The sequence below is a fragment of the Miniopterus schreibersii genome (genome assembly GCF_964146895.1).
Source record: "Miniopterus schreibersii genome assembly, chromosome: 2".
Taxonomy (NCBI): domain Eukaryota; kingdom Metazoa; phylum Chordata; class Mammalia; order Chiroptera; family Miniopteridae; genus Miniopterus; species Miniopterus schreibersii.
This window is the reverse complement of record NC_138102.1, coordinates 184720147-184744684: the sequence shown is the minus strand read 5'-3', so window position 1 is coordinate 184744684 and position 24538 is coordinate 184720147. Positions and strand designations below refer to the sequence as shown.

The 24538-nt window shown below is 54.7% G+C and overlaps 1 protein-coding gene across 1 annotated transcript in view; it reads left to right on the top strand.

Moving 5' to 3' along the window:
* The window catches only part of SHISAL1 (shisa like 1), a gene marked incomplete at its 3' end in the record, with an annotated part of 78822 nt that extends 67942 nt beyond the window's left edge, over positions 1-10880 (top strand). The window contains exon 5 of the mRNA XM_081128189.1: positions 10708-10880. Coding sequence (XP_080984315.1) covers position 10708 — 1 coding nt within the window. The remainder of the gene's footprint in view (positions 1-10707) is intronic.
* Positions 10881-24538: the final 13658 nt, after the last annotated feature.

The following is a 24538-nucleotide window of genomic DNA, read 5'->3' as shown; positions in this document are numbered from 1 at the left end:
AGGCCCACCAGGTGTCTGCCCAGATAGCAGCTGGTCAGAGAGGCCTTCCCCAACCAACGTTTATAAGAGAACAGCAGCCCCCCAACCCGCCACCCGTCTCCTCCCCCTGTTTTCTCTGTTCCTCATGGTGCTCACCACTCGCCACCGTGTTCGTTTTGTGGTCTGATGTCTCCTCCACTGTAAGGAACCCCAGAGAGAGGGGCCTGGCCTGCCCTGTGCTCTGCGCGCCCCGGCTCCCGGGAGTAGGTGCTCAGTGAGTAAGGGTGGGGTGAGTGCGTCTCCCTCCCAGTGCCTGGCGCATGGCAGGCGCTCTGTGGGTGTCAGATCAGTGAGCGAACTGCAATATTATTGTTAATGGCAGTGTCTCCCATTTATTGAGGAACTACTGAGCTAATACGTTCAGACTAAGCAGCTGCAGCAAACGGAGCCATTCAGCGTCCCCCTCAGCACTGCAGCTCGGTCACCCTGAGCCCCGTGTGTGGAGCAGGAAACTGAGGCTCGGGCAGAGTTAGCAACTTGCCCAGAGCTGCACAGTGGCTGAGCCGCAATTCGCACCCAGGCCTGGCTGACCCCGGAGCCCCATTCCTGGAAGGGGAAGTGTCTGCCTGTACTTCTGATGTGAGAGCTAAACCCCAAGACGGTGCTCACAGAGCATCCAGCCCCGTGTTTGGCCTGATGACGGGGCTCCCTGCCTTGGGGTGGGGCCCCAAGGAGCCCCCTAAAGTGCGTGAAGTCTGGGGCTCACCAGGCTGTCTCGGGCCTGGGCCCAGCATCGACCTGAAACTCGCGGTGGGCTCCCACCCGGCCCCGGCTCGGGTTGGGGTGTGTAGTTGTTTTGGTTTGGTTTTGGGGTTGTCTTCCTCTCTCTTGCACCATCTGCGAGGGTCTTTCCCAGCCCTCAGGATCTTTCTGGAACCCTGAGGAGGAGCCGGGGGGCCAGATGTCCCCATCCACCCGCCTGGCTGCTGGCCACCTGCCTCCTTCCTCTGGAAACCCGCCCCACCAGGGGACCCGGCGGCGTGGAAAGTGGAAATGCCACTCGCACGCTGTTTACATAGAATTTTACTTCCAAAGCCTCACGGCCGCGCTCCGGCAAAGCTGCAGGGAGGTAGCTGCGTGGTGTCCGAGTCAGAGCTGGGTTCGGGTCCTCCCTGCACTCGCCAGCCGGAACCTCGAGGAAATCCCTCAGCATGCTCCGAGCCTCAGTTTCCCCACCTGTAAAATGACATGAGTGGAGTTGCCTTGCTGTATGATTGCGAGGCTTCGAACCGGGCCAGCAGGTGACAGGTGCCTCCGTAAGTGCTCACGGTCGTCATTGTGGCTGTCAGCACAAGAGTGGCAGAGAGAAGAAAAGCCACACGGCACCCCACACAGCTACCTGTATTCCAGACGTTCTGCTTGCTTTTTAAAAATATGTCTTTATTGATTTTGGAGAGGGGAAGGGAGAGGGCAAGAGAGAAACATCAATGATGAGAGTCATCGATCAGCTGCCTCCTGAGCGCTCCCTGCAGGGGATCGAGGCCGCAACCTGGGCACGTGCCCTGACCCGGAGTCGAACCCTGACCTCCAGGTTCATGGTCATGCTCCGCCGCCCAGCCACACCGCCGGGCTTTCTTGCTTTCTTATGCGCAGGCTTCTACACTTTTCTAATGATGCTGAAATGTAATGTCTTCTGGTTCCAATCACCTAGCATTACATTTGCTTAGCATCAAATCCTGCTATTTTACTTAATTTTTCTCAACACCGTTTTGCAGCTCTCCCGCTGTCCAGATTCCCTGTGCTACTCGCAGCAGGCTGGCCATTCCCCACCTCACCCGCCCCGCCCCGCAGCATTGAGACAGCTGGCCGTTTTTTTTAAGATGACAGATAATTTGCAGAGGAGACACTAAGGGGTGGCAACAAACACCTGTAAGTGCTGATGGATTTTCCGTTTTCTTGAATTATTGCCTCGGGATAGATTCCAGGCCCAGGAAATTATTCAGTCAAGGGGTGTGGCAGCTTTATGGCTCTTTATATCAGTGCCAGCCTCCTTCCCAGAGGGCCTGTCACCAGCGGGGGCTTTGAGGACGCTCACTCACAGCCCTACAGGATTGCAGGAGGGGCTGTTCCTTTGGTTTTGAACACCTCTCCTCTCAAGCCTTAATTAACCGTGTCTCCCCTCCTGTTGGCCGCCCACTTATTTTACTGTGCCCCCAAGACAGGTGATAATTGGTCATTTCCATAAAGCCACAGTTATTTCCCAAACTCTGGTTCCGAGGGGTTCCTCTCGTCGGCATCTCTCTCTCCCCCATACTAGTCACTTAATACATTTTTCATGGGCTTTCAATCAAGTCGCTTTTTGAGAAAACTCCCACTTGCTTTAAACAATCATATCTTTGGTGTAAGAGTGAAACTTTCCCTAATGCACATGGAAACAAACTCATGAAGGTGTGTATCCAAGGTGTGCTGGGGCCACCTCCCCCTGGCCCCCCGGAGCTGCTGGTTAGATTTTTAGGAATTCAGGGAGCCCTTTGTTAAACACAGCCACCGACAAAAACGAAATGGTTTTACAAGCTTACAATGAAAGAAATTCTATTAAACACACGAGTGACAGACACCCGAAATCTTCACTTCCTGATTATTTTGCCACATTTGTGACTCTCTCTGCCCCTGAGTTTTACAGCCATTGGATCTGCCTAGTGAAACCCTGTGTCGTGGTGGCTCCCCGCGCCTCTTCCCAACTCTGAATTCTGTGACATCATATTAGCAGTATTTACACCATGGAAATGGGCAGCAAATGCTACAAATTAGGGCTTGTTTTCTGCTGGGAGAACTGGTCGCTAAATGTTTGCCGGCACCCAGCTGCCCATAACGGCTCCAGTGCCCACATACTCAGCACTTCGAATGGCCCACTTGCCCCAGGGGTCTGTGCTCCTTACCTCGGAGAAGCGCCTGTTGCAAACTCTCCAGCTCCATTGTGAGAAAGCAGCCCCGGCACCATGAACTCACTCATTCCTTCAACAAGCCCTTAGGGAGGGTTGGCTATGCCCTGTGCTAAGAGCTGAGAATAAAAGATAAAGAATATAAATCAATGTATTCAGCCGCAGGGCGAATATTCCTTGGAGAAGGTGTTGGAAAAGCCACTTGGAAGATACACTGCAAGAATAAACTAGCCCGAGCCTGGCTGTCCACAGACCCTCGTCTAGCACAGGTCCCACCGCATCCGGGCTCAGTGGGTGGGTGAGCTAAGGCCTCGGGGCCTGTGACCTCTGGCAGGTCATTTACTCCTCGGAAGCCTGTTTGCCTGTCTGTGAACATGGGGTCATCAGGAGGACGGGAGCCTGGCATGGAGTAGGTGCTCAGCCACATGGCACCCCTATTCCCAGGGCCATGCTGCCAGGCATGCCTCGTCCTCGGAGGGGGTCCTGCCATCCTGCCCTCGCACCTGCCCACCTAGCCCCAGGGAGACCCACACTGCCCACCCGGCACGTTAGTGTGGAAGTTAATTAAGATTCCCTACCCTGGTAACTGCAGCCCGGCTCAGTGTAAACAAAGATGCCAGCTCTCGGAGCAATTAGCAGAGAGATGTTTCCACGAAGGCCTGGGCCATTCTGGGGCTCATTAACTCTTCTCGGAAAGGGGGGTGCTCCTCTATCCAGTCTGACAGTTCTGCATAATTGCCCTGGGGCTGCGGCGAGGATAGCGTGGGAAAGAGAGGTCATGCGAAGGGAAAATTGTGGTTGCCCAATGGCTGTTATGTCCCCCAAACCATTTAGTTCAGGGACTCTTATTTTCTTTTTTTTAATACAGTGTTTATTTATTTATTTAAATATATCTTTATTGATTTCAGAGAGAGGAAAGGAGAGGGAGAGAGAGAGAGATAGAAACATCAATGACGAGAGAGTCATTGATCGAGCCCGCAACCCAGGCATGTGCCCTGACCAGGAATCGAACCCCGATCGCCTGGATCCCAGGCCGACGCTCAACCGCTGAGCCACACCCAGCCAGGCAGGGATCTTTTTTTAAAAATATATATATTTTTTATTGATTTCAGAGAGAGGAAGGGAGGGGAAGAGAGAGATATACAAATATCAATGATGACAGAGAGTCATTGATCGGCTGCCTCCTGCACGTCCCCTACTGAGGATCGAGCCTGCAACCCGGGCATGTGCCCTGACCTCCTGGTTCATAGGTCAATGCTCCACCACTGAGCCGCACCGGCTGGGGTATTTCAGGGACTCTTGAAAGGCCAACTCCCAGATCAGGCACCGCAGGGCGAGGAGGAAGGGATTTATCTCCGTCCTTGTGGGTCCGAGAGGACCACGGAATCTTGCCTTTGTTATTCCCCTGCCATTAAGGCTTCGGCCTTAACTGCTAAAATATTTGCTGCTAAGAATAGCTGCTTGTTGGCACAGCAAATGTCTCCCAATGCGGGCTTTCGGCGCCTGTCAGGATGATGGAAACCAACACTTGCCGGGGGCCGAGAGGGCGCCCGCTGCTCATAAATGCCCTCCAGAAAGGCCTGCCTGTTGTTCCTGAGGGGCCCCGAGGGTTGCCAAATGGCTTTGGCCTCGAACCTGGGAGTGGCTTTGTCCTGCCCATCACTGGACTCTGCAGCCCATGGGTCGAATCAGTAAGGGCTCGGGGTCCCCTGTGCTGGGTCACGGGCTCTGTGTGCCTGGCTGTGTCCTTGGTGTATGTAGTGTGAGCATGTGTGTGTGTGTGTAGCATTGTGTGCATGGAGTTCCGGTGCATGACTCTATGTTATGTGCACACTCGCATGCTGGGGTGTCCTGGCTCCAGGCCCCAACTCTCCAGCTGCCTCTGTCCTGACCCGAGGGCACTGGGGAGGGCACGGGGAATGGGCCAGGGCGGCTGAGGCTGGCCGGGGCTGCAGTGAAATAGAAACGGGATCAGGTCTGTGCCCAGACTGAGGGAGCGTGGAGATTCGGACGGTGCTGGGCCCAGGCCAGGATGGTCAAGGGCAAGGTGCAGACGCCCCCAGAATGAGGAGGCACATTAGTTTCACAGGATTTACAAGACGTGGGCCAGAGCCTGGGCCCCAGGCCAAGGCTGGAGACACAGAATGGATCACACCCAGCCTGGTCGCCTTACTGGGTTTCCCATCCCTGCTCCCCACGAACTCCTACTCATCTCTCAAAACCTTGCTCAGGTTACGCTCCTCCCCAGTCTTCCCTCCTGCCGCTGGAGGACTCCTCTCCCTGCTCCCCACTCGGCTGTGGCCTGTTGTCACATCGGTATCCGCCGCACTGGGCGAGGCAGGGACAGCCTGGGTCGTCTCCAGGGCCCCTGGGCGGGGGGTCAGGCCTGCTTGCTCGGCGGCCTCCATCCCTGGCATGTTGTGTAACGGTGGGCTTGCGCCTTGTGTGGGACGAGGGAAGGGACAAGGTGCTTCTACAGTGTCTTCCAGCCTAAAAGCCCTCTGCGCTTCTGTCTGACTGACGGAGACTGGTCAGGGGCTGGGCTGGATGGAGGAAGTGCTTTGAAAAATTCATAGCGGGCGGCGAGGGAAGGAGTATTTTTGTGGAGCCCGCGGAGGGGGCTGTGGACAGAGGCTGCGATGAAAAGGGCAGTGTCTGAAGCGCTTTGTGCCATTTAATGTCGCGCTCAGGTGCCCCAGAAAGGCAGGGGCATCAAATATTTACCAGAGCGGCATTAAAAACGAACCTTTAGGAGGTAGCTGTTTAAAGGCCCCGAGCTCCCGGGGAATGTCGAGAAGTCGGGGTGAAGGGAGGGGAGGCAGGCTACACGCAGGGCGTGATGAATGAAGCCCCGAGCGGAGCCGGGACAGCTCCCCAGGGAGCCCCCAGCCCTGCGTCTGCAGAGGCAGCTGGTCAGCCCTGCTTGCCCATCAGCTCTTCCTGAGCCCCCGCACCCGTCCCCCGCTCTCCTGCTCGCTGCCACACTGCCCACTGGCCGGCGTCCCGTCCCCTTCGTCGGAGGACTGCCTGCCTTTCGCCCGGCGGGTGCCGTCCACGGGGACGGGGCTTCTGTAGGGGTGTGTTTGCTGCTCTCCCCCAGACCCGAGAACTTGGGGGACATGCGCCTCCTCTGACTCTGACCCTCCGGCCGCCCTCTTTATAAGGACCCCTGTGATTCCATGCGCCACCTGCTAAGCCGGGACGGTCTCCCCTCCTGAGGTCCTTCATCTGTCCACTCCAGCAGGACCTGGGCCTGGCTGGGGCGTTGATTGTGCCCACCCGGGCCTACAGGGAGCATCACGGGACAGGCCGATGGTCCGCTTCAGCACCTGGACCGCCAGCCAGATTCCCCCCCCCCCCCCGTCACACATTTCGCGCTCCCCAGGAATCTGCGAGAGTCCCCGTGGCCCCAGCCCCCCCCCAGCATGTGGGGTGGCCGGCGGCAGTGGGCCTGGGGAGCAGCTGACTGTAGGCGTGTTTGCCATTTACCCAACGCGTGTGTTTCACTTTCTATCATTACACAAGCACACCTCCCCCATGCAGCCTCCCGGGACCACACCTTTTGTGGCTAAGAGCTCTGTCTGGGGATCCCAGGCCCACCTCCGTGGGGTTGCCCTTTCCTGGGCCCGCAGTTCTCTCTTTTGTAAGACGTGGGGGAAGCGTCTCCCCCTCTCGGCGTTGCTGTGAGGAGGTGACGGAAACGGCTCCCAGCCTCGTGCCTGGCGCACGCTTAGCGCGAAATAACTGCCAGCTGCTCTCATCGCCGGGGGCACCTTGTCTGCCTTCACCTGTGCTGGTGACGCCTCTGCTTTTGTCCCGTTGTCACAGACTTGCAGTGTCACCGTTTCATTGTTTTCAAACTGCCAGGTGCTCAGCCTTAATTCCCAGCCTGGGTGCAGGTGCAGCCCGCTGTGGGTCCCGCGGCCAGGCGGTCCCGGCTCTGCACCTGTCAGCAGGCCCGCGGCCTCTGCTCCCCCAGCAACCCCCCCGCCCCCTCCCCCGCCACCCGCCTTCCCCCACCCTTGGCAGTGCCCTGCATCAGGATGGCCCTGCGGCCCCTGCAGTTAGCAGCCCAGGCGGGACTCGCGGCCCCACCGCTAGCTAGACGCTGTGTGACCCTGGGCAAGTGACGGGACCTCCCTGAGCTTCGGTTTCCTCATCTGTAAGCGGGGGAGAGCTGAGTGCCACGCCCAGCACGTGGCCGCCCCTGCTCGGCCTCTGTTAGAATCAGGAGGGACCCCGGAGCCCTGGGGTCACCTGACGTCCCTCCTACCAGCTGTGCAACAGGAGCTTCTCCCCATCAACGGCAAACACGTGGTCCCGCAGGCTGTGTGATCTCTGCCACGTGACGCGTGGGAGCGCGTGGGAGCTCCTTCCGTGGGCGCCCTGAACGCTTTTCCATTGCGGCTTCAATGTGCGTCTCTGTTATTCCAGACTTTGAATCTGCAGTTTGCCAGTTTCTCGCTCGTCTTGGCAGTTGGTCTGTGTAGAGTCTCTCTTCTCAGATCCTTTGGGTAATTCCTGTTTTCCTGGAAATCCACCCATTTCGTGGAGGCTTCCTGACCGGGCTGGACGGAGCCAGGCGGCAGGCTCCTGTGCCCTCTCGCTGTCTGTTCCCCCCTCTTCACTGCCCGGTACTGGCCCTGGGGACGTAGCAGTGGCCAACACCGATTAAAAGCCCTACTTTTATGGAGCCTACGGACAAAAAAATCCGCTCATAAAATAAATGCACTGTCAGATGGTGATAGTGCTGGGGAGAAAGACCGGGCGGAGCAGCAGGGAGTTTCTGATGGGACGAATGCGTCTTGAGTAGGTGGTGGGACAGGGTCCCCGTCACGGGACAGGAGGTGAGCGAGCCGGCTGTGTTCATCTGGGAGAAGAGGCCGGGCCTGCAGGTGCGGGTGAGGATCCGCCTGGCTCCTCCGGAGAACCGGAGCCAATAAGATAGAGACGCATAAAGAGATTTGCTCTGGGGACGTGGGTCCTGCAGTGATGGGGGTGGGGAAACCCCCAGCCCTGCGGTCGGCAAGCTGGAGACCCCGGGGAGCAGATGGGTAAGTTCTGGTCGGAGTGTGAAGGCCTGAGACCCGGGAGAAACCGGGTGTGAGTTCCCGCCCAAGTGCAAGTGCGAAGGCAGGGAGCCCGAGGGCCCGGCTCAGACACGGCCGGGTGGCTCCGTTGGTTGAGCAATGTTCAGTGCGCCGGGAGGTCAGGGCTTTTGGTTTGCATTTGTTTGTTATATTTCTGCCCATCCTGTTTTTTTAAAAAAAAATTTTGATAAAGCACAGAACAAAATTTACCATTTTATCCATTTTAAGTGTACTTCCGGCAAGTGCGTGCGGCTTTTTAACATTTACTGACACGGCAGACGCAGTTGGTCTTAGTTCTGTCATCATGGTTTATGATTCACTTTCCGCTTCTATGGCTTTTGTAGGATTGTCGGTTTTCACCATATGGTCTCTGTTTTCTTTGTTTTCTTCTTTATGTGCATGTCTCCTGACAACTTGGAAAGCTGTGTGCTTCATCCCATGGTTATCTCAGGCTTGCGCTGTGCTGTGTCACCCTTAGTCGTCTGTTCCCTTAGACAATGTTTATTTTCTCCCTGTTACGAACAATGTCCAAATTAAAGTATTTCTACTTTCCCCTCTCCCTCCAAATGATTTTAGTTGATTATATTATTTTTTGTACCTCTGCTGTGACTTACACCTCTAAACGAGTCTTTAGACTCCGACTGTCAGTGAATAAGACACGGTTATCTCTCCTTCTCTTCTCTGTATTTATTATTTATATCGGTTCTGTTTTCTCTTTCATGCTTTTCTATAGTGGTCCCATCCGTAGATTTGTTTCAGACATAGCCCTACGGTGAAATAGATCCTCACTGCAGCGCTCTTGCCAGAGTTACTCCATCTGCCCCAAGTCTGCCCCTTAGTAATTTATATAAGAAGGGCTCCTGGGAACTCTAATTCACAAATATGTTCAGAAATTGTTTCCGTTGACTCTTTGCTTAAAAGATGGTTCATCTGGGCTTTAAATTCTTCGTTCATTCATTCCTCCCTTGAACACATATTTATTAAGCCCTCACTACGTGTCGGTTACTGTTCTAAACCCTGGCGATACAAAAATAAACACAGCATGCAAAAACCTTGGGCTTCTCGTAGCTAGTAAGCGGGAGGTAAGTGGTAAACGAGACCCAGTGAAATACGAGGTGTGCCGGAGAGAGACGTGCGGGATGGAGAAAGATGAAGCAAGTGACAGGGGACTCGGGCCCAGCTTGATTCTGTAAAGCAGAGGAGAAGGCTCCATGGGGTCTTCTCACCCTGAGCCCACACACGTTCCCAGGGATGCAGAGTTGGGGGTTGACGCAGCCCCTTGAAGTATTACGGGCTCCAGAAAGATGGGCTGTGCTGACTTTGTCAGAGCCCTTCCCTCAGCCGCCCCCCTTGCCCCTAATAACATGCACTGGAGCTTGGTTGAAGATGGTTTATCAGTTAAGAGCTTTAATAAGATGTAGGTAAGTAGCCCTAGCCGGTGTGGCTCGGTTGGTTGGGCGTCATCCCATGTGCTGAAAGGTTGCGGGTTCGATTCCCAGTCGGGGGTATACAGGAGGCAGCTGATCCATGTTTTGCTCTCACGTCGATATTTCTCTCTCCCTCTCTCTTTCTCTCTCTCTAAAAATTAATAAAAAATTCTTAAAAATGAAAGGAAACAAGTAGCAGAAGTCCAGCGGCTCTTAGTGTGGAGGTGGGCGGTTGGCGCCACCACCAGAACCAGGTTTCCCCCTGCTTTCAATGTCACTTGCATTAGCGAGGGCCCTTCGTTCTTGTGCTCTTACTAGATTTGTGTCCCCTCTCCGGTCGATTTCCACTTACATGGCATTGGCCAGACGGGGTCATGGGATCGCCCCTATCTGCAAGGGAGTCTGGGCATTTGTGACTGGGTAATCGCCCTGCACGTGGAGGTGAGGCAGGGAACTCGCTAGTGCCCCCCACGGAAGGAGTTTGCGTTTCTGTTCCTCATTGTCACCGTTTGGAGGTGATTTTTGAGAGGAGAAAGGACTTAAGCAACTCAGCTCTGCCAATCAAAGCTGCAAATGCCCTGTCCCTATGCCAGGGGTGCCCTAGTTTCCTCTCCATGGCTTTGTTTGATATGATCATATCCAGTGGTGTGATGCAAAGATTCATAATGGTTTCTATTGCAATTATGAATGATATCAGGATCTGTTCTTAATAATTTTTTGTTTGTTATAGCAAGGGTGACCATGTAGCGTATCACCAAAATTGGAAAACTTTTGTGTGTGAAAGGGGAACAATATTAAAAACGATGACAGGACAAAAGGTGTTAACTGGGACTTTCCCGAGCCAAGACGTGTTGTTGAGGTAGATGAACACCGTTGGTTTTGTAAGTTGACCTGATGTCTCACAGATTGAAAATTATGTCTTTATATCTCGGTCTCTGTTCTAATAATTAGCCTGTTGATTCTCTTGGATTTCCTACGTGTAATACCTGCACATAATTGTGATTTGGGATCTTTTTGTCCACTCCTGACACGCTATGCTTTTTTTCTTGTCTTATTGCGTGGGACGGGGGTGCTAGTACTATAGGGAACTGTCTGTCAGCAGGCTTGCTTGTCTTGCTTCCAGTCTTAAAGTCAAACAGTTCTCAATATCCGAAGGTAGGCTTAGAGAAAAACTGGCTTCTCCTGGCACCGAGGCCGGAGAGAAATGTCCCCAGTGTGTCCCCATGGAGGAGACACCATGTGATATTTTGTTTCCTTCTGCACCCCCAGAAAACCCTTTTGCCGTGCCTCAGGATGGGGGAGATGAGACCCGAAGCACCCGGCGCAGCCTCTGAGAAGAACAACTTCAACAGAGATGCCAGGGAGAGCCGAGGCGGCCGCAGTGGTGGCAGAGAAGGAAATACCACCTGTGCCCAACACCCCCTTCTGCAGACTCCTACGAAGAGAGCAAACTCAGGGGCGGGGGCCCGGGGGTGCAGGGGAGGGGGTTCTGAGCCACCCGTCCGCAAGCAATAGTCCCATTTTGGGCTGGTGGCTTCTGAGAGGTGACGCCATTGTGGACGCAAGGTGACCAGCACAGAGCTGCTCTGGCCAATTCAGGCCGGAAGGATCTAGGCCTGCGCATCGTGTCCGTGGTTCCCTCGCCTCTGTTCCCTCCAGTAGTGGCTCGTGGGCCTATGCGTGTTAGAGTATTGAACATACGAGTGTGTGTGTGTGTGTGTGTGTGTGTGCGTGCACATGTGTGATTTGGATGTTCTTTTTGTTTGTTTGGTTGGTTGGTTTTTATCAGGTCCCTCCAAGTTCTCCGATGGGCACGTGTCGCCATGGGGCGGGGGTCCTCAGCAGCACCCTGGGCTCCAGGTTTTTACTGTAGCTGGCAGCTGTGAACCAGGGAGTCGGCAAGCATGGGGCCCAGCCCTGCTGTGTCTTGGGGGGTGCCAGGGATTTGAAAACTCCAGCAACGGTTCATTGTTGTGGAAGTCATTCCCAGAACAGCTGTAATGATACGGGACGTGTCTCTGACCACCCACAGGGTGGGCGCTAGGTTGGGTATCTTCTCCCCACCCTCTCCCACCACCGGTGAGGGGGCGTGGTGAACCCCCTGCAGAAACAGCTTCGAGCAAGGAAGGTGCCCAGGATCACAGGGTCACACAGCGAGGAGGAGACGAGCCCCCCAGCCTGACGTCAGTGTGTAGGAACCCAAAGTCCAAGCTCCCAGCCCAGAGCACCCCCAGCATAGTCTGGGGGCATCTCCTGGCCACTTCCCAGTGAACGCCCATCACCCCAAGTTCTCCACCGTCACAGCCCCAGACCCCAATTCACACAGCATGCGCTGTGTGCCCGGCCCCGTGCTGGACAGTGCTGGGGAGCAGAGGTGAGTCCGGCGGTCCTGGTCCTGGCCCTGGGGGAGCTGCCATCGGGTGGGAGAGACAGACACACAGATCTTTCCCAGCAGGTGATAAGCAGGATGGAAACTCAGAGGGGAGGGAGGGTCTAGAAACCTTCCATTTCAAGGTGGAACTTTGAAGTGGATGCTGTGACGTTCACCCGCAGAGCTCGCTGTGGCCACTGCTCACCTGCTGCCCCTCACACGAGGCTGGGTGTCCCCAGGAAGCAGCCACATCCGTCCCAAGGGCCACACTGCCAGTGTAGACACACTCACCCCTGGTGTCAGTGACGCTGACGTTGCCCCAGCTCTTAGCTCGGTGGGCCCTGCTCCCTAAGTGTGTAGCCCCTCAGATCGTGTGTCCCTGCTCAGCCTGGCCCAGTGTCCTCGCACCCGGGCTCTGACCATCGGACACAGCCGTGAGCAGGCCGTCCCCTGCTCCTGCTCCCAGTGCTGGTTTTGTAGCTGGGCAGAGGGGACAGAGAAGAAACGAGGGGACTAAGGAAGCCAGCAGCAGTGGGGAGCGCTCTGCCCGGAATTCAGTCATAACAACGTGTGCGTGTGGGTCGTGTTGAGCTCGGGCCACCTGGGAAGGCCTTTCTAAGCAGGTGACGGCCAAGCCCAGATCTGAATGGAAAGCAAGAGCCAGCCATAGGACAGGGGAAGAGCGTTCCAAGCAGAGGGAACAGCTAGTGCAAAGGCCCTGAGGCAACAACAGGCTCAGCGGGTTTAGGGAATTGAAGGAATCTGGGGTGACTGGGACTCAGAGGGGTGGGGGCCCGATGAGGATGAGAGAGCCTAGACTCTGGTGCACTGTAGGTCAGGCCCTGTCCTTGGATAAAGCAGAACTTTCCAGGGTTTGAGGTGTTTTCTAGACAGCCTGGCTCTTTAGCCTCTCCATAGCCCTGTAGAGAAGGGATTCGCCCCATTTCATGGACCTGGAACCTGAGGCTCAGATGGGTCGAGTGCTTGCCCGAGTTACCACGTGCAGGCAGTGGAAGACCCAGGCTGTGGCTTCAGTCCTGTCTCCCCCAGACTATGGCGCCAGGGCCCAGGTGGACAGCTCCGGAGAGGCAAAGGGGGAGGTTGCCCGGGGTCTAGGTTAGGGTGGGCGTGGCTTCCTTTCCCTGGGATGCGAGTCATCCCGGGACACGTGCCAGGGCTTGTCCGTGGGGCACAGTGATGGCCGTGGAGGGAGCTCAGCAGCCACTCACCTGCTGGATCAGTCCACACCTGCATCCCACGTGCGGAGCCTCGGAAGTCAGAGGAACCTAACCCCGGGGCTCGGGGGAGGTGGGCACAAGACCCGGATTCTGACATCCACTCTGCATTAAGAGCAGTGCGACCTTGGGCAAGTCCCATGTCCTCTCGGCCCTTGGTTTCCCTGGGGGTAAGAGGAAGGAATCAGACCAGGCATTTAGGGGGCTTGTGGTTGTGGGTGCAGCTGCTCATGTCTTTTCTCTGCCAAAAAGGAGCTGGTGGCCTTGCTTCCCGGCCCTGGGAGCCTGGAGCCAGCGGTGACTGTCACGAGGACCAGCCAGCGTAGGGTTCACCTGCTCTGCAGCCCCGAGATGTACAGCCTGCAGGGCCTCCCGGCTGGCCCCGGGCAGATCGCTTCCCCTCTCTGAGCCTCAGTTTCTCACCCGTCACGCGTGGAGGGCAGGGGCTCGGGAGGAGGGTAACAGCTGTGGTGGGGCGGTGAGGACTGCCTGCGGGGCGAGCGGCCCGTGTGGAAGTCAGGTGTACGTCGCTCAGTCCCTCCTGATGTCAGGGGCTCCCGAAAACCCCGCGGGACTCCTGGCCATCCTCACGAGAACCTGTCCCCATCCTACTGTGGCAGGCAGGCGTGCCAATTAGCAGTGTCCCTGAGAACGCGACGCAGGATAGTGACAAGTTCACGTAGAGATTTCTAGAGTTCGCGATGTTTAGTGACTCCCAAGCCTCAATTCTCAAGCTGCCTCTGTGTCCCTTTTACTGTGAGCTTCTGGCCGTCACCAGGTCGTTTGTAAAAGGAACAACAACAACACAAAAGAAAGCCGAGCAGAGAGGACGCGGAGCCCAGGACCTGGCGCGGACGCTGGGTTGTGCACCTCGCTCCCTGTGTCTGCAAGGACGCCCTCCCGCCGGGAGCTGTGTTGCCTGCGGGCCGTGTTACGCTTCCCTTGTCGCCCGAACCTGGCGTGACTGGGGCGCTCAGGGCTCTGTGTGGAGCCGTAGCTGGCAGCACCCGCGGGCCCTCGCCCCCGCCTCACCCTCTGACGTCGCCCTGCACCCGGAGGAGCAGCTGCTCGTGGGGACGCGCCTGGGCCGCCCCGCCGGCGAACGTCGGGCGCTGAGCAGGACCAGTGGGAAACAGGCCTTAACTGAAAACTCACGCGCACTCCCACACACACGTGCACATGCACACACGGGCGCCGTGCACGCACACGCACGCTCACAGGCACGCACGTGATTCTGCAGGTAGATCCCATCTCTCTTGCTGTCTCTGTTGCTTTAGAAGAACAGCAGGTAGGCAGCTGGCCGGGGTGGGCGGCATTTCCCCTCTTCATTAAAAAAACTCTTCCAGCAAATTTGGGCCCCAGGACTGGAAAGGACTTAGGGGTACCAGGCCAGAAATGGGGGTACCGACTCCTGCTGAGAGAGGCTTTCCAGCTCACCATCAAATCCAAAGCTCCATGTAGGTCACTTCAGTCACATCGAGACTGAGGGGGTGGCCGTGCCCAGCACTGTCCCCCACTCTCCTGACCTTCACTTCTCCAGCCCACTGTCCCCGCCCAGCCCAGGCCCTGGCCCAGCTGACACCCCAGTCACTGTGTCTACAGGAGGCTGTGCCATGAGACACATTTCCAGGGTCACAGGCTTTTAAAAGACTGTGGTTGGCTTATCTTAATAGATCCCAACTTGGCTGATGGATACCCACCGACGGGAAGAGTCATGCCCTAGGCGGCCGTCAGAGCAAATATGCAGAGGCCGCAATGAGAGTTCCGAGTGGAGTTATGGGAGTTGCTTGTCAGTGTCGAGAGGCAGCCACGTCGTCGCAGAGGGACATCCATGTGGCCCCTCGTCTGCTATGCCAGTCGGGTTGGAATAGTGGATAGTGGAGGCCACTCTTGGGGTTTTTTGACCTTACTGCTTCCCTGGCGAGCACCAGAAGGTGTCTGCCTGGTCCCCGCAGACCGTCTGAAAGGTCAGATGGGCAGCCGGCCACTCAGTGACTGGGTGGCACTGTGGTCCCTGCCATCTGCGGCCCTGGAACATGTCACCAGGCCGGGGGTGCCCCGTGCCCTCCAGACCACAAACGCTGCACACCTGCTGCAGTTGCACTAGGCTCCCGGCCCCTCCTGCAGTGCAGGTGCAGCCCCAGATGGTGGTTGAGTGAATGTAGGCATCTTGGGGTCAGAGCCTGAAAAACGCTGAAGTGGGGCAGCCAGGCGAGATGGAAGGTCCTAGAAAATCCATCGTTCACACACACATTCATTCACCCATTCCACAGCTACCTGCCCAGCTCCGACCCCGGTACTCATCCGGGAGCGGTTCCTGCCGTAGATGGAGACATCAGGAAGCATGCCGTGTCCAAGGGAGGGGCTGGGCTCACCTGGGAAATGACTATTGTGCCTACTGGTTAGGAATGTTTAGATTCACAAAGCAAATGGGGAACACTGACCTAGCCTGCCCACGAAAGTGACCTTGGAGGTGGCATTGTCCCCCCCACCCGTAAGTTTCTAGTTTGAGACCTCACCAGACAGCTGGTGCTAGACAGATGCTTGTGAGTGAACGGCTGTGGCCATTAATCACACGGTACCTAAAACTCCTATCTTCATGTCAAAGCCCCGACCTGTTTGCCCTTGACAGACTGAGATTCAGGGCTGTTGCAGTGCCCACCTCCAGGGGGCACCATTAACAATGCTGTCACATAAATGTTTCTATAGACTGGGCTGCAAACAGTGGCTCCTGGGTTTGTGCAGTGAGGGACCCAATTAACTGCCCTAAACCACCCTCCAAACATACAGGATCCCATTAGTCAGACAAACCCTAAGGAGGAGGCTCGACCATGCACCTGATGGGAAGCTATGGATTGCACGGCCACCGAGGGCATCCAGTGTGGCCACAACTAGAACCAAACTGGGGACTCGAGGGAACATCTTCTCGGAACCTCACCTCGGTGTCTCACATGCAATTTCTTCCCATCTTTCCCCCCATTTTTTCTGTTCGAGCAAGTGGGGTACATCACAGTCAACAGCCACACAGGTGGAACCTGGGGGATGTGCAATAACTAAGTGGGGACTCCGAGGATGGGGCTCAGTCACCCTAACAAGGCAGGGCCCCCCAGGCTGTCCTCCCCGGGGTCAGCAGGATGAGGGCACTCAGCTGTGGGTGGGACAGAAGCATTTTCCCTCTCCTGTGAACCCCGACGTCAGGTGAACGGGCACGGGGGCTCTGAGAGTCGATAACCGGGAAAACCAAAAACCAATAATATTCCTAATATTAATAATAATAATATAATGTAATAATGATGTGTTTTACACTGACCGCTGTTGCACTGCTTTTGTCTTTATACACAGTAGTTTTTATAAAGATGTCCTTAGGTTTTATTAAAGGAGCATCATGTCAACTGTTCCCTGTATCAAAATTTGCTTTCGAGTTTCAAAATGCGCCCGTGGGAACCTGCACTCATGTTCTCGGTCACTCTCTGTCAGGGAGGGCAGAGGACAAACGCCTGGCATCTCAGCCGAGAGGCTAGATGTCTAAGGTGACGTTGGGGGCAGCTGGTCATGCGAGTCCATCCTGAAGACTGCAGGGGGTCCGGCCTAGTGGATGTGGGGGTGACTCTCAGCACACCCTCCTCCTCCTCAACCCAATCAGCTTCAGGGCTGGGAGAAAAAAAAACAACCAGGAAAGGACAAGGTCAGGGGCAGGATTGCTTCCACTGTTTTGCTGCCATGGGTATGTTTTTGGGACAAATTGAGGCTTCTTTGGAGATCCCCATGGGAGCCTTCTCATGCCCCTATAAAACTTATATTCATACAAAAACCTGTGCCCCCAAACTGGAAACTATCCAAATGCCCTTCAACTGGTGAAGTGTTAAACAAACTGTGTACCTCCTGCCGTGGAACATGGCTCAGCAATAAAAAGGAATGAACTATTTCTTGGTATGTGCAGCAGTCTGGTTGAAGCTCCTGAGAATTAGACTGCATGAAAAAAGCAATCCCAAAAGGTTGCATACTGTATATTCCATTTATATAACATTTCTAAATGACACAATTGTAGAAATGGAAGACAGATTAGTGATTAAGGGATTAAGGGGGAGCAGGAGGCAAGTGGATGTAGATATAAAAGGGGCACAGGAAGGATCCTACGATCATGAAAATGTTATATATCTTGACAGTACAATGTCAATATCCTTGACGTGATATTGTACTAGAGCTTTTGCTAACTGTTACCGTTAGGGAAAACTGGGTAAAGGAATCTCTCTGCACTATTTCTTGCAACTACATGTGACTATACAATTACCTCAAGAGGAAAAGGTTTAATTTTAAAAAGCAGATTAGACACAGCTGAAGAAAGAATTAATGAACCTGAAGATGTGTCAAAAGAAAATATCCAGAATGACAACCATGGGGAAAAAAGGATGACCAGCACTTAGCGGTCACAGCAAACGTGTAACTGACATGAAACTGTAGTTTCTAAAAGGAAAGGCGAAAGAAAGTAGAGAAGAAGTGTATTTGAAGAGAGAAGAGGCTGAGAAATTTTTACAAATGATTAGAGACATCAAGCCACAGATTCAAGAATCTTTACTTCTGGACATTTCCATCACCACAAGGATCCCTCTTGTTGCCCTTTTAAAGCTGCACCCACTTCCCTCATGTCCTCACCCCTTCCTCAATCCCTGACCATCACTCTTCTGGTCTCCATTTCTGTAATTGTGTCATTTCAAGAATGTCATATAAATGGAATAATACATGATTTAACTTTTTGGGATTTAAGTGCAGTTGCTTCAAGTAAGTAGCCATCCTTCAAGAAGCAGAAGACAAAGAGAAGGTCTTAAAAGCGGCTAGAAAAAGGGCGGGAGAAGAGAGATTATCTTCAAAGGAGCACAATTAGGCAGGCTGCAGACTTTACAATAGAAATAATGGGAAACAGAAGACAATAGAACAGTATTTAAAATTGATAAATCCTTGGCAATCTCATCAAGAAAAAGAAAATATGAATTCCCAGTATCAGGAATTTAAAAGAAGATACCACTACATATCCAGCAAATACAGGATAGGCCGTACTGAGAAAAAGCAAAGAGTCATTTGTCACTCATGCCCCAGGAAAGTCTCCTCCATAAAGTGACTCAGGAATTCAACTGCTTTCATCTTGTGTCTCCACAATGTCAACACAGAGCTTCCCCATGGAAAATGCCACTACAAGGGAAGTGGAGAGAGAAAGGAGGTACTCTTACCCCCTCGTCCCAGAAACAGTGTTTATATTGCCTTCCTAAAACCCCCAAGTGAAAGCATACTATGATCAAATCAACATGCTGTTGGCATAAGAATAGAGGCACAGATTAGGATACAGAAATATATGGTAATTTAATATACCAAAAGTAGTGTTTCAATACAGTGGGGAATTGTTAATTAATACATAATTAGTATTATTGTTTCACAAATATTTACAAATGATGCTTGTATGACAGGCTACCCATCCAGGAGAAAATAAAACTGGACCCTAATTTTAGCGGTAAGTGAAAATAAACTTTATGTTAAAGAGCTAAATAAAACAATAAAAATTCACCAAGAAATTCTAAAGGATTATATGAGCACTCTCAGTGTAGAGAAACGTTCGTGTTTTTTTAAAAAAGCACATCTTCACCTGAGGATGTTTCTTATTGATTTTTTTTTTTTTTTAGAGAGAGGAAGGGGGAGAGAGAGAGAGAGAGAGAGAGAGAGAGAAACGACTATCGGTTGCTTCCTGTATATGCCCCAACCAGGGCTCAAACCTGCAACCTAGGTATGTGCCCTGAGCTGGAATCAAACGCACAACCTTTTGGTTCACGGGGGGATGCTCCAACCAACTGAGCCACCCGTCCAGGGCTACAGAAATGTTCTTAATGAAGGCCGGACGCCCAGTAGCTAGAGGAGAAATGATAGACATTTGGCAATATTAAAATGAATTTTTGTATGACAAAAGGTAGCAAAAATGTGAACAAGAGGTTTGAACTCAGAGAACACATATAAGGCTTATGCTTGATTTACAGAGAGTGTGAGCGAATGGACAGAAAGGGAATAAATAACCAGCCTCTTGAAACAGAGAAAGGGACGTCAAGAGGCAATTCACACAATGAACCTAAACGGCAACGAACGTATGAGAAGACTTTCAAATGCTCTGGTAGGGAGGAACCGACCCGAAATAATGAGATACCACTTTACACCCATCAGACTGGCAAAAAATGAATCTATAAACCTGTCATTAGCAGCCGTAGGAGAAAGGGTACCAGGCACCGCGGCTAGAAATGAGGCTCATTATAACCTCGGTGGAAAGCAACCTGAAAATATCACTAACGCTGAAAATACGTGCAACCTTGGACCTGGCGAGGATGGTGTGGAATGGGGTCCCGCGTTGGGACGGGTGGAATGGGGTCCCGCGTTGGGATGGAAACGAGACAACACTGAGCAACGGGGAGCAGACAGAGTGGGTGCCGGTGATTGCTCAACAGGCAGCTCTCCGGAAAACAGAGCGCGCATACGTGTACACGCCCGTGTTTATTATCACGCGTGCTGACATAAAGGGTGTGTGGCCCAAAGTTTGCAGATAACAACGCAGCACGTAACACTCCTTATTGTAAATTGCATATCGCCGACTAATGCCCGCAGACGTTTCATGGACAAGCGTCGCCCACAGCAGCGCCCTCGGGCAGCGTCCGTTCCGGTCAAGCCTGGGGTGGGAGTGAAGCGAAGCCGCGCTGGCTCGCGGCTCGTCTCGGCGGCAGGAGCACCCTCCCCGGTGGGCTGAGGGACAGTTTTCAAACCCTGGAAGAAGACTTCCTCAGTTTTCCGAGCTGTCCCAGCGCCATCGCTACGGATGTGACACACTTTCCAGTCCCATCATTACGCCAATGTTTCTTAAGCTCAGGCACCAACAACACGCTGAATCAGGTCCTGACTGTCCTGTGGGCCAATTTCTGTCGCGAGAGCCACCTTTAAACTGTCCCTGTGACGCATCAGGCCCCAGACTCGGGAGGAGATGCAGAGACGCCGTTAGAGAATTTATCACCCCTGTTCTCAATGCATTTAATTATACATTTATAGAATTTAATCTTTTACTGGCTTCATTTAATAACTGGCTCACAAAATTAACGGCGGGCTGTCACGAGCCGTGCGCGCTGCCTCCAGCAGCCCCCTGGGAACATCCGACTCGTACGGGAAGGCCGTGCTGTGGAAATTATGCAACTATTCAAAGGAATGAATTGGAGTTCTGCAGGGGATTCGGCGTGATTGTCAGATAAGAGAAGCGAAGAATAGTGTAGCGTTGATTGCATTTTTATGACATAACGGCCTCTCCCCGCAACAGAACCTCTGTGTGTGTCTGCGCACATTAACCCAGGATTTCGTGAGCGTTCGGAACAATAGGCAACGGGATCTGGGGACGCAGGGTGTGTGCATGGGAAGGAGGAAAGGGAGCCAAGCAGAACAGGAACGCGGACACAGGGACGCCGATGGAACCAACGGCGCCTGTGCTGACACAGTGTCATTCGTGTGTAAATATACGCACGTGTGTCTTCATGCCGTTAAAACACATTTTTCAGCCAAGTCCTCAGTTGGACAGTTGTTTAGGTTATTTATCGTTGTATAATAAACCACCCCAAAACTTAGTAGCTTAAAACACCCACAGCCATTGGCTGTGACAATTCTGTGGGGTGAGCATGTGGGTTCTGCGCTTCTTGTGGTACAGGCTGGGGCCCTGGGGAGCGCGGGGGTTCATCAGGACCTGCCTCACAAGGCTGGTGGCCGATGTTGGTGACAAGCTGGGAGCTCAGCTGGGATATCAGATGGGGACCTCGGTTCTCCCCCATGGGGGCCTCCACATGGCTGTTGGGCTTCCTCACAGCATGGCGACTGGAGTGAGCAAGGGGCGAGCCGAGGAAGTGATGCCAGGGAAGGTAAAAGAGTCCGCTTATACGGGGCCTTATAGACCCCTGGAACGACCCTGGCTGGTGTTTCGGGTGAAACATTGGGAGACTCTGCAAGGTTTTGAGCAGAGGAGTGACACGCTCAGGCTTGACGTTTATAGAGGCTCATTCTGATGGCTGTGCTGAGAACAGACTGTAGGGGCCAGGAGGTGGCTGTACCCAGATGGAAGCAGTGGGGGTGGGGAGCCGTGGTCCGAGTCTGGGGTCAATTTGGAGGTAGAGCCAACATCATTTCCGGACAGATTGGACGGGGGCAGGAGAGAGGCACCCGGGCTCCCGCCGGCCGGGACAGGGAGGCTGGGAGGCGATCGGGAGTTCAGTGGTGGACGTGCTGAGCTGCGGGAAAGGTGGCTTAGACATCCCATGAACGCCACGGAGGGGGTTGGGAACCTGCCTGGAGGTCAGAGCAGAGACCCAGGCTGAAGGTATAACATGGACGTCAGGGCACCTCCGTGGTGTGTAAAGCCACGAGACAGGAACACCGAGGGAGCAACTGGTTAGTAGGAGGAGACCCAGTCCAGGGACTGAGGCCTGGGACACTCCAACATGCTCAAGGCCAAGGAGATAGGAAAGGCCAGCGGGGCAGCAAGGGGGCACTGGCAGGTGGGCGCAGGGGCCTGGAGCCCGGTGAGGAGACGGCAGCCGGGGGGGCTCGGCCCAGTCGGATGCTGCTGACTCCCTGGGGGTCAGGAAGCTACGAGCTGGCCAAGGACTGTGGATTTTGGGTTGGGGGGTCAGTGACTTCATTCAGAGCAGTTTTAGGGAATCCATGGCTCAAAGAACTTACTTGGGGGGGGCTCAGGGAGAAGTGAAAAAAGGTGGGGAGTTTTGCTCTTTCAAGGAGCTTTCCTATCAAGAGGGGAAAGGAGAAAAGCAGGGGGGCCAAAGACGTGGGAGACGAAGACTTTTATAAAGACGGGAGGACGCGCCGGGTGCTTGAACGGGGATGCTAAGAGCTGATGGTGACGAAGTTGGCTGGGCACTGTCCGGGGCCCGGCGCTGACAGGCGGGGCGGGTGCACAACAGGGGCCCAAACGGCCGCGCCCTGCCCCTGCAGCCTCGGCTTGGAGGAGCCTCTAGTCGGAGGGCACCTCGCCCTCACCCCACTTGCCTCGGCTCTGCCCCGCACCCCCACAGCCCCAAGAGGAGTGCGAGCCCCCCACCGCGCAGAGGCTCCGCGCTCAGGCCGGTCCTTGTCCCGAGCAGCCCGCATCTTTTTAAAAGAACAGTCTGATTGCTGTGGGACACCCCACCTTTTCATTAATTGCCTTAGAAAATAACGGAGCGGCTGGCAAATATGCAAGCTGCACCCAGTGGGGACGGGGGAGGCAGCAAGGCGTCACTGCGGGAGGAACCCGCAGCCTGAGCCGGGGAACGTCCGTCTGTGGCTCCGGGTCTAACGTCTGAGTATGTTCATGAATAAATACCGGCCTTTTCTGCTGCAGCTTTTTCCAGCTGGGTGGTTCCCCCTAATAGATGTTGCCACCTCTTGTTTTAGAGCTGGGGGGAGACTGTGGCCCAGGGAGGGAAGGGCGTCTCCCAGCTGGACAGGGAGGGGAGCACTGGGAGGTCAAAGGGGCTGGGTGGCCCTAGGCTGGAGCTCTACCTCTTGCTTTTGTTCCTCCCATGCACCCTGACAAATGCTCATCCAGCTACTTCTTGCATACCACTAATAATGGGGAGCTCACTATCACTAAGCAGTTCTTTCCATTGTTAGATGGTTCAGAATGTTAGAAAGTTCTTTCCTTTGCGGAACTTTTATTTTTTTTTTAAATTTCTATAATGTGCTGAGCACTGATCTCGATGGGCTGCAGCGAGTGAGACCTGCAAGGTCCCTGCCCTCAGTGGAGGGACAATTGAGAGGAGCCGTGACATGTCGCGTGGGGATCCAGCTGGCCTCTGAAGGTGGGGGACTCCCCGAGTGGGCAGCCACCCTCCCTGCGCAGGGCGGGGCCAAGCAGGCCTCCCCTGGTGCCTTCTCTTTCTGTTAACACCTCAAGGTCACATCCAATCTTAACATCTGCTTCCAGCCCCCACGTCACAGCCCTGTGGCTGTCACACTTGAGCTTCCCAGCTCTGTCACGCGGCTGTGTGGCCCAGAGCCCTTTACCAACCTCTCTGGGCTCCTGTAGAAGGAGCGCGCATGAGAATTCCCACTCAAGGCATCTCGAGGATTCTAAATAGTATTTACAAACCACACAGCGGGAAGCTGGCACTTAGTAGACCAAGCACGCTGTTGTATGCTTTCAGCCGCAACAGTAATGACAAGTATTTTTGCCTGAAGCTGAGGTTTCTTATATGTAATTTTATTCTTATCAATGGAGGCAGCTCATAAAATGTGTAGCTGAATGTGCTGAAAGGGTCTGATACTTGTGTAAGGTTTTTCGTTAAAACACCTTAGAAAATCAAGGAGCGGGGCATCCTTTGTCAGACCACGTCCTGGAGCGGGGCGGTAGGCAGGGGTCCGCTGGCCCTGCCGGGGCAGCCCCAGGCCTGGCGCCCGCACCCCTGCCAGGGCCGCTGCGTGTGCAGGAGAGGAGCTCAGGGCCCCCCCGCCAGCACCCGGCCGCCGTCCTCCCCAGCTGCACGCGACCTGCCAAGTTGGCCCCGGGGAGGCTGTGCTGTCAAGGGAAGATGCCTTTAAAATATCGTGCGTCTGCGCCCAAGAGAGGGCCCGGGTTTTCCCCCGTCAGGGTCAGGCTGACACGGGCCAGCTGTCTGCGGGACCTGCCTGGGGCTCCTTCCCCCGCCGGGCTGACCAGCGCGGTCCGTCCGCAGCTGGAACCTTCTCCGGCCCCCTTTGCTCTCAGCATTTTCATCTCCCGAGCGGCCCTGATTCTGGTCCTGCGGAAGCAGCTCGGACTCTCCGTGGCCAAGTCCACAGCAGCTCGTGACTGTGTCAGCCACAGAGCAAGGTGAAGCCCCACCTTGGGACTCCTAGTCTGGGTCACCAAAGGCCACCAGCCTCCTCCTGGGACGCTCGGGCCCGGGTGTACTGCAGCGAGAAGCTCCGGGTGCACAGAGCAGCCGTGGGGATTGGGTCCGTCAGCAGCGCTCAGCGGACCAGGCAGATGGGAGAACCGCCCCTGGGTGATTCCCCCCCTTACAATGAGGAAACACTGGCTCAGGAAGCCCAGTCCCTCCCCCAAGGTCACCAGCAGACAAAGGGGGGTGGGGATTTGGACCCAGATGCCCTGCCTTTAAACCAGTGCCCACTGTGCTAGCCTGGCGTCGTGGGTGGTGCGTGGTGGACTTGATTAGCTGCGTGGGACCCCCGGCTGGGAAGGCAGGGGAGGCAAGGGACTCCCCTGGGAAGGAGTTTCAGAAGATTCTAGCCCTGGGGCCCGAGACTTGGCTTTTCCAGCACAGCTCTGTTTTTCTAGCCCTTGGTCCAGGGGTTTCGGGGCCCAAAGCTTCCACAGTCTCTACGCCTGGGCCAGGCACCGGGCGCTCAGCTGGCAGCAGGCCCACTGCGTACACAGCACTCAGAGCAGGGCAGGGGCCAGATGAGACGGGGTGCAGGCACAGAGCAGTCACGTGCA